The following is a 15,071-nucleotide window of genomic DNA, read 5'->3' as shown; positions in this document are numbered from 1 at the left end:
AATGGATTATATAAACCAGAATATATAAAGAACTACTACGTATTGGTAAGAAAAAAACAAACATCCCAAGAGAAAAATGATGAAAACAATTAAAAGACCTTTCTCTATAGTAGAATAGTTGCTCAATTTCATTGGTCATAAGCAAAATGCTAATCAAAAATCACAAAAATTGTTTTATACCTGCTTAACTGGAAATGTTCTAAAAATCTAATTCAAGTGTGGGAGAGGGTATGACTTAAAAATCTCTGATACATTACCAGTGGAAGTATAAATCCATCCAACGACAATGAAAAACAACTTAGCATTTTATATTCAAAACCTATAATCCAGCAATTCTGTTCATAAAGATATAGCCAAAAAAATTCTCATACATATGTACTAGAAAACATGTACAAAATGTTCATAGAAGTACTGTTTCTAACAATAAAAAATTAAATTCAAATTAAGATTGTAGGAAAATGGACAAATTACCATATGCTGACATGATAGAATATTATTGAGCAAAGAAAAACTAAAGAACTGTAGCTACATGCAACAAGATGAATAGATTTTACCTATATATTGTATGAGAAAAACAAATCCCAGGAGGCTACACACAGATATCTTTTTTGTGAAGTTCAAAAACAAATGAATGGGCTGGGGTTGTGGCTCAGTGACAGAGTGCTTGCCTGGCATGTGTGAGGCCCTGGGTTCGATCCTCAGCACCACATATAAATAAATAAATAAATAAATAAATAAATAAATAAATAAATAAATAAATAAATAAATAAAATCAAGGTCCACTGACAACTAAAAAAATTTAAAAAATAAAAAAAAACAAATACTATATATTGCTTAGGCGCATTTACACACGCTCATGCACACTAATTGTTTTTAAAAAGCAAAAGAATGATAAAATTCAAAAGACTGATTAGGTTACAGGAATATAAATGTTCACTGCATTATTAAAAAGTTTAAGTAATGATATAGCCCATCACATAGAGTGCCTGACTCGCATGCTGGAGGCCCGGGTTGGAGTCCCCAGCACTGTTGGACTGTGGAAATAACAAACAAAGGTTTAAATAAATAAATGAATAAGTAATAAGATAATTAAAATTAAAAAAAAAAATGCCAGGCACTAGGGATGTACCCCAGAGTGTAGTAGTGTAGAATCTGTAATCCAGCTTCTTCTTCTTTTTTTTTTTTTTTTTTGCGGTGCTGGGGATGGAACCCAGGGCTTTGGGCTTGCAGGGCAAGCACTCTACCGACTAAGCTATCTCCCCAGTCCATAATCCAGCTTCTTGAGAGGCTGAAGCAGGAGGATAATGTTCAAGGCCAACCTGGGCAACACAGTAAGACCCTATCTAAAAAATAAAAAAAAAAAAGGCTTCTGTGAGCAACTGGAAATCATTTTGGCTTTTTCTAATACAGGTGAACATGTACATACATCCTAATCCAGCAACTCCTAGTGTATCCTCCGGTGAAACGTGCATATATGCTCTAAGAAGATGTTCAAAATGTTCACAAACAACAGTATCTATAGTAGTCAAAAACCAGAAACAAATCGAATGCTTACTAGTAATAAAACAGACAAATTATAGTACATTACTTCAATAGACTACAGTAAAATCAAATACAGCTACATGCATCAACACATATGACTCCTGGGAATGTGTTGAGAAAAAAAGCAAGTCATATAATACATACTGTATGGCACTGGACACAGTGGCATATACCTACAACCTTAGCTACTCGGAATGAGGCAGGAGGATCACCAAGCTAAAGGCCAATAGAGCAATTTAGCAAGACCTTCTCTCAAAATAAAAAAAAGAAGAGCTGGGGACATAGTTCAGTAGTACAACTTGCCTAGCATGCACAAGGCCATACACACATACTACATGGCTCCATTTACATAATAAATATGTATACTTAAAACATGCATTGTTTAAGAACACATACTGATAATATAAAGAAAAGAAAGGAAATAATAACCCCAAATTCATGACTCCGAGAGAAGAAAGAAAAGGTCAGCAAAGGGCATATAAAGGGTTTCAGCAGTAAAAAAATGTTCTTTTTCTTATGCTAGGTGATATTAATTGTGATTCTTTATACTTTACATCTATTTCACAAAAATTCTTTAAAAGCCACTAAATATTTAATGAAAACACTTTTTTTTTTTGTAGTGGGTGGGTACAGCAGATGAAATCCAAGAACTTTTATCACAGAACTACACCCCAAACCCTTTATTTTTTATTTTGGGACAGGGTCTCGCTAAGTTGCCCAGGCTGGTCTCAAACTTTTGATTTTCTGCCTCAGCCTCCCACGTCACTGGAATTACAGGCATGCATCACCATGCTCAGCTGAAAACACTTTTTAAAAAAAGAACAAGGAAGTCAGGCACCTGTAATCCCAGCAATTCTGGAAGCTGAGGCAGGAGGATTTCAGGTTCAAGGAAGCTTCAGCAATTTAGGGAGGCCCTAAAGCAACTTAGTAAGACCTTGTCTCAAAATAGAAAATAAAAAGGTCTTGGGATGTAACTCAGTGGTAACATGCCCCTGGGTTCAATCTCCAGTACCAAAAATAAAAAATAAAAATAAACTAATTAATTAAAAATAAAAAAATAACAAGGGATATTGGGGATATAGCTCAATGGTAATGCTTGCTTAGCATTTGAGAAGCCCTTTATATGAGACGCCTTGGGTTTGATCCCAACATCACACACAAGGAACAGAGGTCAATGAATAAGAAACCTGGAGATATTCAAAATCAGCATCCAACACAAGAAAAAGAGCAGAATTCTTGATTATGTAAACAGGAAGGTAGGTGGTTTTGTTAGGTAAGGATGGAGATCCCAGGAAAAATTAATTACAAGTGTGAAGACAGAATAAAGGAAGGCACCAGAAAGCGTAAAATTATATGAAAAAGGCTTCAACATGACTCCTTCGGGTACAGAACAGAAGTACTTCATCCATTTCTTTCTTTCTTTTTGTTTTGGTACTAAGGATTGAAACGGGGGGCACTTTACCACTGAGTTACATATCCAGCCCTTTTTTTGCTTTTTATTTTGAGTCAGGGTCTTGTTAAATTGCTAAAGGGCTCACTAAGTTGCTGAGGCTGGTCTTGAACTTGAGATCCTCCTGCCTCAACCTCCCAAATTGCTGGGGTTACTGCGTACACATCACAGTGCTGGCTACTACAGCAACTTCTATGAGAAATCTAAGGAGTTTCTTTCAGGAATGATTCCCAAAAGTCATCAATCTCAGGATTGGTAATAAAATGGATACCTGTGCTTTGAGAAAGGGATGCAAAGGTCACATTACAGAGAAAGGATAGGAGGGATGGAGAGAATTCACACTTAATGAAGCAGCACCAGAGGAGGAAAAAGGTCACATTAAGTAAAACAAGGTCTAGAGATTTGAGGAGAGAATATGATGGGGTTTTGTTTTATGAGTTAACAATAAGAATACCACATAGATGAAGTCATCTCCAGGAAGGTATTAACTCCAACAGTAGCCACTCTTGGTTGCCTCCCCGAAAACCAACCCCAATTTGGTTGGGTGTTGATGTACCCGGACACAGAGATCAAATCATAATTAGTCTAAGCCAGTTCTAGTAATCCTATACATTTATACTGGTGATTGTCTGAAGCTGGCAAATGATCCAATATATTTAAGCTGAAGTCTACTGGGAAACTTCTGGGAAGGGTTTTCTTTAGTAAAAATGGATGGGATATCCCTGCAAATCTCATGCTTTTCATTCCCAGCTGCCCTTCAAGCCTAAAAAAGAACTCTCGTCCCAAGGTCTATTGGCTCCTCTATTTTCCTCCTTGCTTCCCCAGGTGACTCTGCTGACTCCAGAGATATGACAGGGCCCTCTGGGGCAGAAGATTCATCTCCTTTCAGTCTCTGGAATGCTAAGAAGGATGCTGCTGTTGCTAGGTTACTGGAGCTACTGGCACAGATTTTTACAACACACTCTTATTCCATAAGGCAACATGGATCCCCAGCCCCTCTTCATTTTATCATTTGAACTCCCGCAACCGTCTGCTAAGTGGCCTCACTGCTTCTAAAAGGCATGCATGTTCCGATTTCTCTTTTATCTAAAACACTTCACTTGTTCCTATTTGCCTCCAGAAGAGGTTAAACTGGGAACTGTTTAATTTGGTCCACAAATGTACTGTTACGTTTTGTCACACACCTGTTAAAAACGAAAACCTTTGTTCACCATTTTAAATCTGGCAGATTTTATGTGAGCAAGGTTTCTGGATTCTCTTTAAAAACTGGAAAATCAAGCAAAAATGAGTTGAAGTTGAGTCTAGAAGTTGGTAAGAGTCTACACTCTCTAGCAACTAGAGACCTGGCATCTAGTTCTATAGTCTTAATCTTTTCTTTGGAGCTTGGCCCAGTAACACATGCTTATAACTCCAGCAACTTGGGACACTGAGGTGGGATCGCAAGTGGATGCCAGCCTGCACAACTTAATGAGACCTGTCTTAAAATAAAATATAAAGAACTTAATGGAGCTCAGTGGTAGAATGTTCCCCAATTTAATCCTCAGTACAACAAAAAAGCATCAAATATTTTGGCCCTGACTCACCAGTTTCTTAGTACAGCACATCCAACCCTTGCTGACCTCTCCATCTCTGTCTCCCATTACTCACACTATGAACTACACTGTGTACCTGCTTATTGAACTACTTATATTTTCCCCAAACATTGTATTTTCCTTACTTTTGCTTGCCTGTCTTTGTTTTGCCCTTGGCCAGAAATGACAGCCCCTTGTAGGTTAAACTCTATTCAATTTGTTAAAACCCTGCTTAAGCCAGGTACGGTGAGGCACAGCTATAATCCTAGTAACTTGGGAGGTTGAGACAAGAGGATTGCAAGTGCAAGTTCAAGGCCAGCCTTAGCAACTTAGTAAGACCCTCTCTCAAAAAAAAAAAAAAAAAAAAAGACTGGGATATAGCTCAGTGGTAAAGCATCCCTGGGTTCAATCTCCAGTGCCCAAAAGATAGACAGACAGACAAAAATAAAATAAAACCCTGCTTATCTATCACCTCTAGGAAACATTCCATGACTCCCCTCTTCCTTCACTCCTCATTATCTCTGCATTTTCTATATTCTTTAATTGTTCTACATATACATAGTTTATTTGTTTACAGGTAGATCTCAGAACTAGAGTGAACTTCTTAAAAAACAGAATCTCTATCATGTACAATACCTGCCACATAATCGCTACTCAACACAGTTATTAATAAATGATTGAGTAGTTGAGAAAATTAAATAATCAATGACATATGGGGAATCAGAGTCAAGGAGGTTAGGCAGGGATAGTGCTCCCAGGAACTCACATAAATTTCCATTTTTCGATAGAGGCCATAGTTGAGCAGCAAATTGTGAGTCATGCGGATTCGGTGAGGCTTCATTGGATGGCCTTGTCCATAATAGTAATTTCCAACATCCCCTGAAGAAGAGTGACAACTTCAGTAAAACAGACATACACTTCCAGGAGGAGAAGCCAGGAATTTTTACAACAAACTCCCAAACTCTTTTTCTGGTTCATTTCTAGTTTCCAAGATTCTCTCCCACCTTGTAGGGGAATTGCAAAAGAAACAAAACAAAGCAGGGGACCCTGATAAGGTCAGCACTTAAAGATGAATCTGGCCCACTTTCTTCTTCTGGAACCCATTAGCTCTAGACGGTATGACCGGTTCACTCTAAAGCTACTGGGGAACAGAAAACAGTGAGGCAACTCACTTCACGAAACCTCTAAGGAACTCCCTCCTATTACAGAAAATTAGCCATCACTACTCAGATTATTAGAAGCCACAATTCACCTCTTATATTGTGACACTTTATGGTTTCAAAGCATATTCATTTTACTTTTGGATCCTTACATTAACACTGCAAAATAAGTCAGATGGGGAGTATTCTTCCCACTTTATAGATAAAACCCTTATTGCCACTTGCTTCATCTATAGTAATATCCTTCCAATTGGTCCCTCCACCTTCAGTCCAAACTCTACCACACTATCACCGGCGATATTTTCCTAATCCACAGTTGTAATGACATCACTCTTCTACTCAAAATCCTTAATGGCTCCCCATCCCCTACAGGATAAATGGTAAAGCGAGGGATGATGGCACATAGCTGTAATCCCAGCTACTAGGGAGCCAGGAGGGATCATGAGTTAGAGGCCAGCCTAGGCAACTTTGTGGGACCCTGTCTCAAAATAAAAAGGATTAGGGGGTATGGGTCAGTGGTAGAGCACCCCAGGACTCAATCCCTAGTACCACAAAAAAAAAATTAAAGGAACTTAATTGAGACTCAAAGAAATTAAGTGCCTGCCCCAAAACACACAGGTAATGAGTGATCTGGAAGTCAACTCTTCTGCTTCCAAATTCAGTGTGCAAAAAGCTACACTGGAGCTGGGCATGGGGGGCACACTCCTGTAATCCCAGTAGCTCAAGAGGCTGAGGCAGGAGGATGGAGAGTTCAAAGCCAGCCTCAGCAAAAAGTGAGGCACTAAGCAACTTGGTGAGAACCTGTCTATAATAAAATACAAAATATGTCTGGGGATGTGGTTCAGTGGTCGAGTGCCCTTGAGTTCAATCCCTGCCCCCCCCCCAAAAAAAAGCTACGTTGGGATTCCCAGGTACCTAATTCAGCTTGCATATAATCTAAAGGGTTCTATAGGTCTACTTGGTAGAAAGTTCCTTGAACAATTCTCCAAAATTGAGTGAACTACACACCCAAAGATCTTTACTTAGATGGTTTTGGGGATGAGGCAGAGCCTTCAGTGCCCAGTGGAAAAAAAGGCATGGGCCTTGGTTCCTAGCAACTCTTTTGCCTATCAAGCCTGGATCCAGCCAAGAGTCAGACCTGGAGAACTAAGATACCCTATCTAAAAGGCTAAAGGAGTACCTGCGGGTGGGGCCCAGAGACACCATCCTTTTTTAACAGTTTTTAATCAAGTTTCTGAGACCTTTTTTTGTGGTGCAGGGGATTGAACCCAGGGCCTTGTGCTTGTGAGGCAAGCACTCTACCAACTGAGTTATATCCCCAGCACATGTTTCTGACACTTTTAAAGAAATAACTAAATTTATTTACACACTACTTTAAATTTTTTTTGGAGGTGGGGGACACTGTACTAGGGATGGAAGCCAAGACCTCTTGCATGCTAACTAGGTAAGTTAGTGCTCTACCACCATACTACCATACTATACCCTCCAGCTCTGCCATCACTGTTCTTTCCTATCATGGAACTATCATTTCAGTTTTATGGAAAAGTAACCTGAAAGGTAAGTGACTTGTCCAACATTGCAAAACTTCTGCAAGGCAGAGTCAAAGAAATCTGAGTCCCAACCAAGAGACCACATTGCAAAACACAAGAGTTTGTCAAGAAGTTTAGTCCCTTTTCTGAAGACTGACTCCTTTCTACTTTTCTTCTTTTAAACTGGGAATGTCAAGACCATAAAACTATGCAAAATGATATAGCTACAAAATCACAGGTTCCGAGCTCAAATGGGCCCTCCACTGCTCAGCAATCCTTCCAAATTTATTCCCTGGTTCTTTCTTTCATAATAGCTAATTAAATCTCCTCTCTTCAAGATTCCTACGGCAGCAACTGCCCTCCCCCACTCTCAGAGAATACTCTCTGACTCCATCTTGAGAACCCCTCAACTTTCTCTTCATCTTCTCTCCTTCAAACTTACCTACATTTGAACTTTTCCTTGCCACTCACCCTCTTATCACAAAGGGACTTCTTAAAGGCTAGTGTCCCTACCTGGGCTCTAGTTTCCATGTCACCTGTCACTACCAGTCCCTTTCCTGTATCTTCAACTTCTCCCTCTCTTCTGGTTGTTTTCTATAAGAATCTGAATATGTTCAACTCTTAGTTACTGCTTCTCCCTTTATCAACAACCCTCTCCTTGCCTCACACAAGCTTCCCTTAAAAGTTGTCAGCCTCGGTCAGGAGTGGTGGTACACACCTGAAACCCCAGTGACCCAGAAGGTTGAAGCAGGAGGCTTCAAGTTTGAGGCCAACCTGGGCAATAGTATTTTGAGTCAGTCTTAAAATAAAATGATATAAAAAGGACTGGGGATGTTAACTCAGTGGTAGAATGCCCCTGGATATCCTATCCACAGTATGAAAAGAAAGTTTAGAACACATGCCTTAAAAAAAAAAAAAAAACTGGCCTAGCCTGTGGAAGACCCTGATTTAACCCAGTACAGGAAAAGAGGAAAAAAAGAATTTTCTCAATCTAATGTTTCTTTTTTACCTATCCATTTGTTCCTGAATCTACTAAAATCTGTACTTCTGTATCCTTTCTTCATTTAATCAACAAGTATTTTTTGAGTCCACTATGAGCTACACACTGTTCTGGGGGCTAGGGATTCAGTAGACAAGGCACAATCCCTTTCCTAAGGGAGCTTACTCACTCCAAGAAATGTGACCAAGGGCTAGGGATGTAACTCAGTTGGTAGAGTGCCTCACAAGCACAAGACCCTGGGTTCAATCCCCAGTACTGAGAAAAAAAAAAAAAAAAAGAAAGAAAGAAAGAAAGAGAGAGAGAGAGAGAGAGAAAAAGAGAGAGAGAGAGAGAGAGAGAAAAAGGAGAGAAAGAAAGAAAGAAAGAAAGAAAGAAAGAAAGAAAGAAAGAAAGAAAGAAAGAAAGAAAGAAAGAAAGGAGAGAAAGAAAGAAAGAGAGAGAGAAAGAGAGAAAGAGAGAAAGAAAGAGAGAAAAGAAATGTGACCAAGCAAATGGGCAATTTCTTTTTCTTTTTTTTGGTAGTATGAGGATTGAACCCAGGGGCTCTACCACTGAACTTCACCCCCAGCCTCTTTTAATACAGGATCTAAGTTGCTGAGGCTGGTCTCAAACTTATGATCCGCCTGACTCAGCCTCCCAAGTCACTGGACAAATGGGCAGTACCAATACACAGTAATAAGTGCTGACAGCATACAGACCATGAGGACCACTAGACTTTCCTCAGTCCAGTTCATTAGAATTTCACCCTGAATCTTTTTCATCCTATCCAATTTCTTGAGTGATTACATCCTCTTCTAAATAACTAAGATTACTATCTGAATACTAACAATTACCAAAAATCTATCTTATTTCTGTCTTTTAAATTGCAGGTGTAAATGGTCAACTACCTACTGGATAGCCTCCAGTTGGATGTCCCGTAAATATCGCAATAGTTTTTGTTGTTGTTTTGCAGCACTAGACTGGAACCAGTTCCTTGCACATGGTAGGCAAGTGCTCTCCACTGAGCTATATCCCTATCCTTTTTATTTTATTTTGAGTCAGGGTCTCACTATGACTCCCAGGCTGGTCCCAATTTGCAATCCTCCTGCCTCAACCTCCCAAAGTGCTGGGATTACAGCACATGTTCGCTTCTAAAAACTAAAAATAAAATCCAAAGTTATTAACTGATATGGTTCTTGGCAAAAAAAAAACAAAAACCTATCATCAAACTTTCCCTACCAGAAACGTGTGATCCAAGACTTCTTCTTACCCTTACATTCACTAATTTCTGACCCAGAGATATTTCTAAGGTGTAACCCTGATGATGACATCAATCTACATACAACTTTAATGATTCACAAGTGCCCTCAGAATAAAGTCCAACTTTCTCAGGACTGCATGCCCAGCCCTTTACAATCTGGTCCCTATTCATTTCTCAAGCCCCATCACTTACACTTCCTCTCTCTGTCCAGCTCCCCACCCCCCAAATCTGTACATCAGCCGTACTGTACAAATATATGCTGTTTTTCAAAGGTTTGCCTCTTACCTGCCTTCCCCGCACCTGGCTAAGAACTCCTATCCTTCAGGTCCTAAGTGAGATTCCACCTGTTTCCCTGACCACTCAGGTTGGTTGGGGGTGCCTCTTCTCTGCTCCCCAACACTGAGACCTCCCTCACCCAGTACCATAATGGGAGGGCACTTCTGACACTACCTAGCTCCCCCTTTAGACTGAGCTGAAGATGGGAAGTGGAACTGGGTGACCCTCGTGGCCCCAGCGCCCAAGCACTAACTACAGCAGAGTAAGTTACTCCATGGATTTTTGTTCAATGAGAAGTCTGTTTTAACAGGGTGCATCCTTCTTCCAACCCCTGGGGCCCCACTTCCCAGCAGCGACTGCAGGCCCTGCTCAGAGGCTGGGGGAGGGGAAGCGGGTGACCAGACCTGCAGAACTCTCACCAAAAAACCACTAGCAAGGATCGGGACGGCGACAGACCTTTGTATTCTCGGCAGGCAAATACACCCTTGCAACCGTCTCCATCAGACTCTGCCTCCCCTCCTCAGCCTCAGCTTTCCCTCCCGGACTCCCGCCCGAACTCTCCACATCAAACTCCTTTGGAATCTCCCACCAAGTTACCTCCGGCTTCCCCCGCACCGCCCCCCTCGGCCTCAGCCTCCTCCCTCAGCCTCGATCTTCTTCTCAGCCTCCTCCCTCAGCCTCGACCTCCTTTCTTCTCAGCCTCCTCCCTCAGCCTTTCCCCAACGCCCAGCCTTTCCCCAGTCTCCTCAGCCTTGCGATCCCCGATCCCGCCGGCCCGGCCCCGCCTCCGCCGCCAGGACGGTACTCACCGTCGTAGTAGTAACAGACTTTCCTCCTGGTGCCCTGAGTCTGCGCCATCTTGCTGCCTCCCGTCCCTCCCGTCAATCGGTCCGTCCGCCCTCCCGCCCGCGGCTCCGCACGGCGTCCGACCAGGAGGAGGGGCGGTTCTCCAGCCCGCCCCGCCCGTCCCCTCCCGGGCTCACCTATAGCCGCGCAGCCCGGGCATCGCTCCAGCCAATCAGCTAGCGCAGGGTCGGGCCCGGAACTCTGCAGGGGGCAAGGGCAGCCCAGAGAGGCAGCCTCGGGCCCCCTGGGCCTGTACCAAGGTCCGAGACGGAGGGGTGGGGGAGCTGCCCGGGGACCGTACCATCAGTCCCGGGGGAGGAGGCAGCTCCCTGAAGTGCACAGTCCCGTTTCGTCGCTGGAAGCGCGCTTGGAGAGCAGAGACCAACTTTCTAGTTTTACAGAGAATAAATCAAGACCCACAGAAGAAAAGTGACTGGTACAAGGTCACTCCGCTAATGAATAGGCTGAACCCGGATTAGAATGAGGGTTTGGAGAAGGGAAGGGGAAAAAATGACAAGAAAAGGAAACTAGTATTTCTCAAGGGCCCTCTGTGGGCCAAGAACTGTGTAATAACTTTACTAATGTCCTCAGTTATTCTTCTCAACCGCTCCGGTGAAGGGCTTCTTATCCTCATTTTATTGATTGATTGATTGATTAGTTGATTTTCGGTTCTAGGAATTGAAACCCAAAGTCTCGCCCTTGCTAGGCAAGCCCTTTATCACTGAGCTACACCCCGGCCCTCTTTTAATTTTGTTTGGAGCTGAGAGTTTCCCTAAATTGCCCAGGCAGGTCTTGAATTTGCAATACTCCTGCCTCAGCCTCTCAAGTAGCTGGGATTAAAGGTGTACCTGTCCAAGTAGCTGAGATTACAAACATGTGCCGCCACCCAAGGTAAATTGTACGGGATTTTTTTTAAATTGCCTACTATGCATGGGAAGCTCTGTAACAAAGTGGCAGAACCCAGCCTTTCAAATTCCAAAGTTTACCCACTCTGATACAGTCATCCCCAAATGACTGAGGAATCTTAGAAGAAATTTGGAGCTGGGCTGGTGGTACACGCCTACAAAACTAGTGACCAGGGAGGTCGAGGCAGGAGGATTGCAAGTTCGAGGTCAATCTCAGCAACTTAGACTGTCTCAAAATAAAAAAGGGCTGGGGATGTGACTCAGTGGTTATGCAGCCCTGGGTTCAATCCCTGGCATCAAAAAAAGGAAGAAATTTGGGTGTCCCGTTATTAGGAAAGCAGGGTTTCTCAGCCTTGATGCTATTGACATTTGGAGCTGGATAATAATAATTATTATTTTTTAATGGAGCGCCCTAAGAGGAGATGTCAAGGAATAGCGATAAAATGTGAGCTCCTGGGTCAGTGACAGAACTGGAACAATAAAAATTACCAGTTAGGGTCTGTGAGGACTGTTAGGGCACTGAGATGGCCACGAATAAGGAGAGCTCTGGAGATAGCAGGGGTCTAAGACCAGAAGGGGACAACAGGGACTATTGGGGAACTGCAGAAAGAGTGAGGGTTGCGGAGGGTGGGAACAGAGTCAGATCATTGGATAATTCTTATAATAAGGGCTGTCCTATGCATTGTGGATGCATATCAGCATGCTGCCCTCCAACCATTAGAGGCCACTGGCACCCCTCACACACACTGTGACAACCAAAATTGTCTCCAGACATTACCAAATATCTGGGGAGGGGAAGACAAGATGGGGTGTAGAATCATTCCCCACAGAACCACACACTAGATCCTAGATTGCTCAATCATTAACTGCTCATTACTGAAAGCTGAAGACCAAAAAGCACTGTGCTGGGCTATTAAAATAATAGCTACCACAGCCTTCATATGTCCCAATGTGCCAAACATTGTACTAAGTTACTTATCTTTGGTCCTGCTCTCAGTAAGATACACATTTATTCTCTTCCTTCCTTCCTTCCTTCCTTCCTTCCTTCCTTCCTTCCTTCCTTCCTTCCTTCCTTCCTTCCTTTCTTTCTTTCTTTCTTTCTTCAGTACTGAGGATTGAACCTAGGGACCCTCTACCAGTGACCTCCATCTCTAGTTCTATTTATTTATTTTTTGAGACAGTGTCTCACTAAATTGCCCAGGTGGCCTTGAACTTGGAATCCTCCTGCTTCAGCCTCCAGAGTAGCTGGCATTACAGGAGCTACATCCCCATCCCCATCTGGCTTATGCCTCTTTAAATAGTGCTCGGGGGCTTCTGCTGGGAACTGCATGTGGGCCTTTAGTTATAAGGTAACAGAAAATCTAAGATCCATTAGTTTTATCATAGAAACAGTAAATTGGCCTGGAATAAACCCTGTTTCCCATTCTGTCACTGCTTCCCAGCTGGCCTTGAATGGGTTTACTTAACCTTTCTAGGTCTTCATTTCCCTCTCTGCAAAACAGGGAGGATAAGAAAACAAAGTTCAATGACTCTGTGGCCATACACAGTATCCACAAGAGGAGGGGTGAGATCCCATGAGCTCATGGGTGTGGTAGCACTTCATGAAACAGAACAGGCATCATAAACTCAGAGGCCTACAGTGGTCAAGCAGGTGATATAAGTGAAGGAGTTTATGTTACTATGACTCATGTTCTTTGGATATTTTAAAAATTGGATTTTTCACTTTCATGCAGCCGAGTGTGGTGGTGCGCTCCGGCAATTCCAGTCATTTAGGAGAACAAGGCAGGAGGATCACAAATTTGAGGCCGGCCTGGGCAATTTAGCAAGACTCTGTCTCAGAATAAATAATTTTAAAAGCTGGGCATGGAGCTCAATGGTCAAGCATCCTTGGGTTCTATCCTCAGTATCACACACACACACACACACACACACACAGACAAATTTAAAAAAAGAGAGAAATGTGTCTTTTTCTTCATCTTCCCATCTTTCATCAAAAATACTCTGCCATGTTGAGATACCTTTAATTTTTTTCCTTCTTTGTGGAAATGCATCTGAAAAAAAAAAAAGTAGTTAATTTTCTCTCTTATTGTAAGAATAACAGTGCAAGATTTATGGTAAATAAATACTAACACTCTGTTTCACTGTTTGGATGAGGGTCTGGCAAAGGGAGAGTTCATGACTCACCTGAACAGGGATGGTCACTACTCCACTCCATGAGAACAAGTAAGTCCAGTGTAGCCAAGTCTTCCATTTTTCAAGAGAAGGCAGAAATCTACACTTCTGTACAAAAATTTCCCCAGTTTTATAAATTGGTTAATCCAGTCTTTTTTTAAGATAGCACTAAGCACCATCCTTCCAGTTTTGTTTTGTTTTTGTTTTTGTTTTTGTTTTGGTGTGTGGGGGGTCTTTTTGTTTGTTGGTTGGTTGGTGCAGAGAATTGAATCCAACGCCTCCTACATGCTACACTAACCCTCTACCATTGAGCTACATCCCCATCCCCAGGAACCTTCCTTTTAAATGTAAGTCAAGCTGGGCATGTTGTGGTGGCTCATGCCTGTAATCCCAGCAACTCCAAGGCTGCAACAGGAGGAACATGAGTTCAAAGCCAGCCTCAGTAAATTAGCAAGGCCCTCAGTAACTTAGTAAGACCCTATCTCAAAAAATAAAAAGGGCTGGGGATGTAGCTCAGTGGTAAAGCTCCCTTGGGTTCAATTCCCAGTACCAAACAATAAAGGTAAAAATAAAATGTAAGTCAAGAACAAAGCATAGTGGTGAATGCCTGTAATTCCAGTGGCTCAGGAGGCTGAGGCAGGAGGATCTCAAGTTCAAAACCAGCCTCAGTAACTTAGCCCTAGGCAACTCATCGAGACCCTATCTCTAAATAAAACACAAAAAAGGGCTGGGGATGTGGCTCAGCAGTAAAGCACCCCTAGAATTAATCCCTGATTAAAAAAAAAAGAAGAAGAAACAAGAAACTGTCTCAAAATAAAAAATAAAAAGGGCTGAGGATGTAGCTTAGTGGTACAGCACCCTTGGCTTCAATTCCCAGCATGGCAAATAAATAAATAGAGTCAGACCATGTCAAGGATTTGCAAAGATCCCTGTTGAGTCTCCTCAAAATGACTTCCACAAAGGACACAGGTCCCTAGCCCTTAGGATCTATACCCTCTCAGGCCAGCATTACGTCCCAGAACCAGCTAAGCTCCAGCCTCAGACTAGTCCCTCTGACTGACCCCTCCATTTCCTGAGGTTCATTCCCTCACCTTCAAAGCTTTGCTTAAGTCACTTTCTTCAACTAGGGTTACAGTGGTAGAGCATTTGCCTCGCATGTACAAGGGTATGGGTTTGATCCCCAGCACCCAAAACGACAAAAAAATTTGCCTTTACAGTGAGGCCTGACAACCTTGAACATTGCAAACATTCCCAAAATATGACATTCCTAACTCCCCTTGCCCTGCCCTAATTGTGCCTTAGCGCTCATCATCAATAGCATTCTATATAATTTTACTTCTTTGTAATGCTTATTATGTTTTCCCTTGCTAGAATGTAAGC

At 42.3% G+C, this 15,071-nt stretch overlaps 1 protein-coding gene across 1 annotated transcript in view; it reads right to left on the bottom strand.

Annotated features, from left to right (window-relative positions):
* HDAC1 (histone deacetylase 1) overlaps window positions 1-10,734 on the bottom strand; it is a 29,787-nt gene extending 19,053 nt beyond the window's left edge. Inside the window, exons 1-2 of the mRNA XM_079109020.1 lie at window positions 10,578-10,734; window positions 5,330-5,442 (exon numbers count right to left, since the gene is read on the bottom strand). Of these exons, the coding sequence (XP_078965146.1) occupies window positions 5,330-5,442; window positions 10,578-10,626 (162 nt within the window). The 5' untranslated portion in view covers window positions 10,627-10,734. The remainder of the gene's footprint in view (window positions 1-5,329; window positions 5,443-10,577) is intronic.
* Window positions 10,735-15,071: the final 4,337 nt, after the last annotated feature.

This window comes from Sciurus vulgaris (genome assembly GCF_902686455.1).
Source record: "Sciurus vulgaris genome assembly, chromosome: 1".
In the NCBI taxonomy this organism is placed as follows: Eukaryota; Metazoa; Chordata; class Mammalia; order Rodentia; family Sciuridae; genus Sciurus; species Sciurus vulgaris.
Note: the sequence above shows the minus strand (reverse complement) of the source record. Positions and strands in the feature narration are given on the sequence as shown.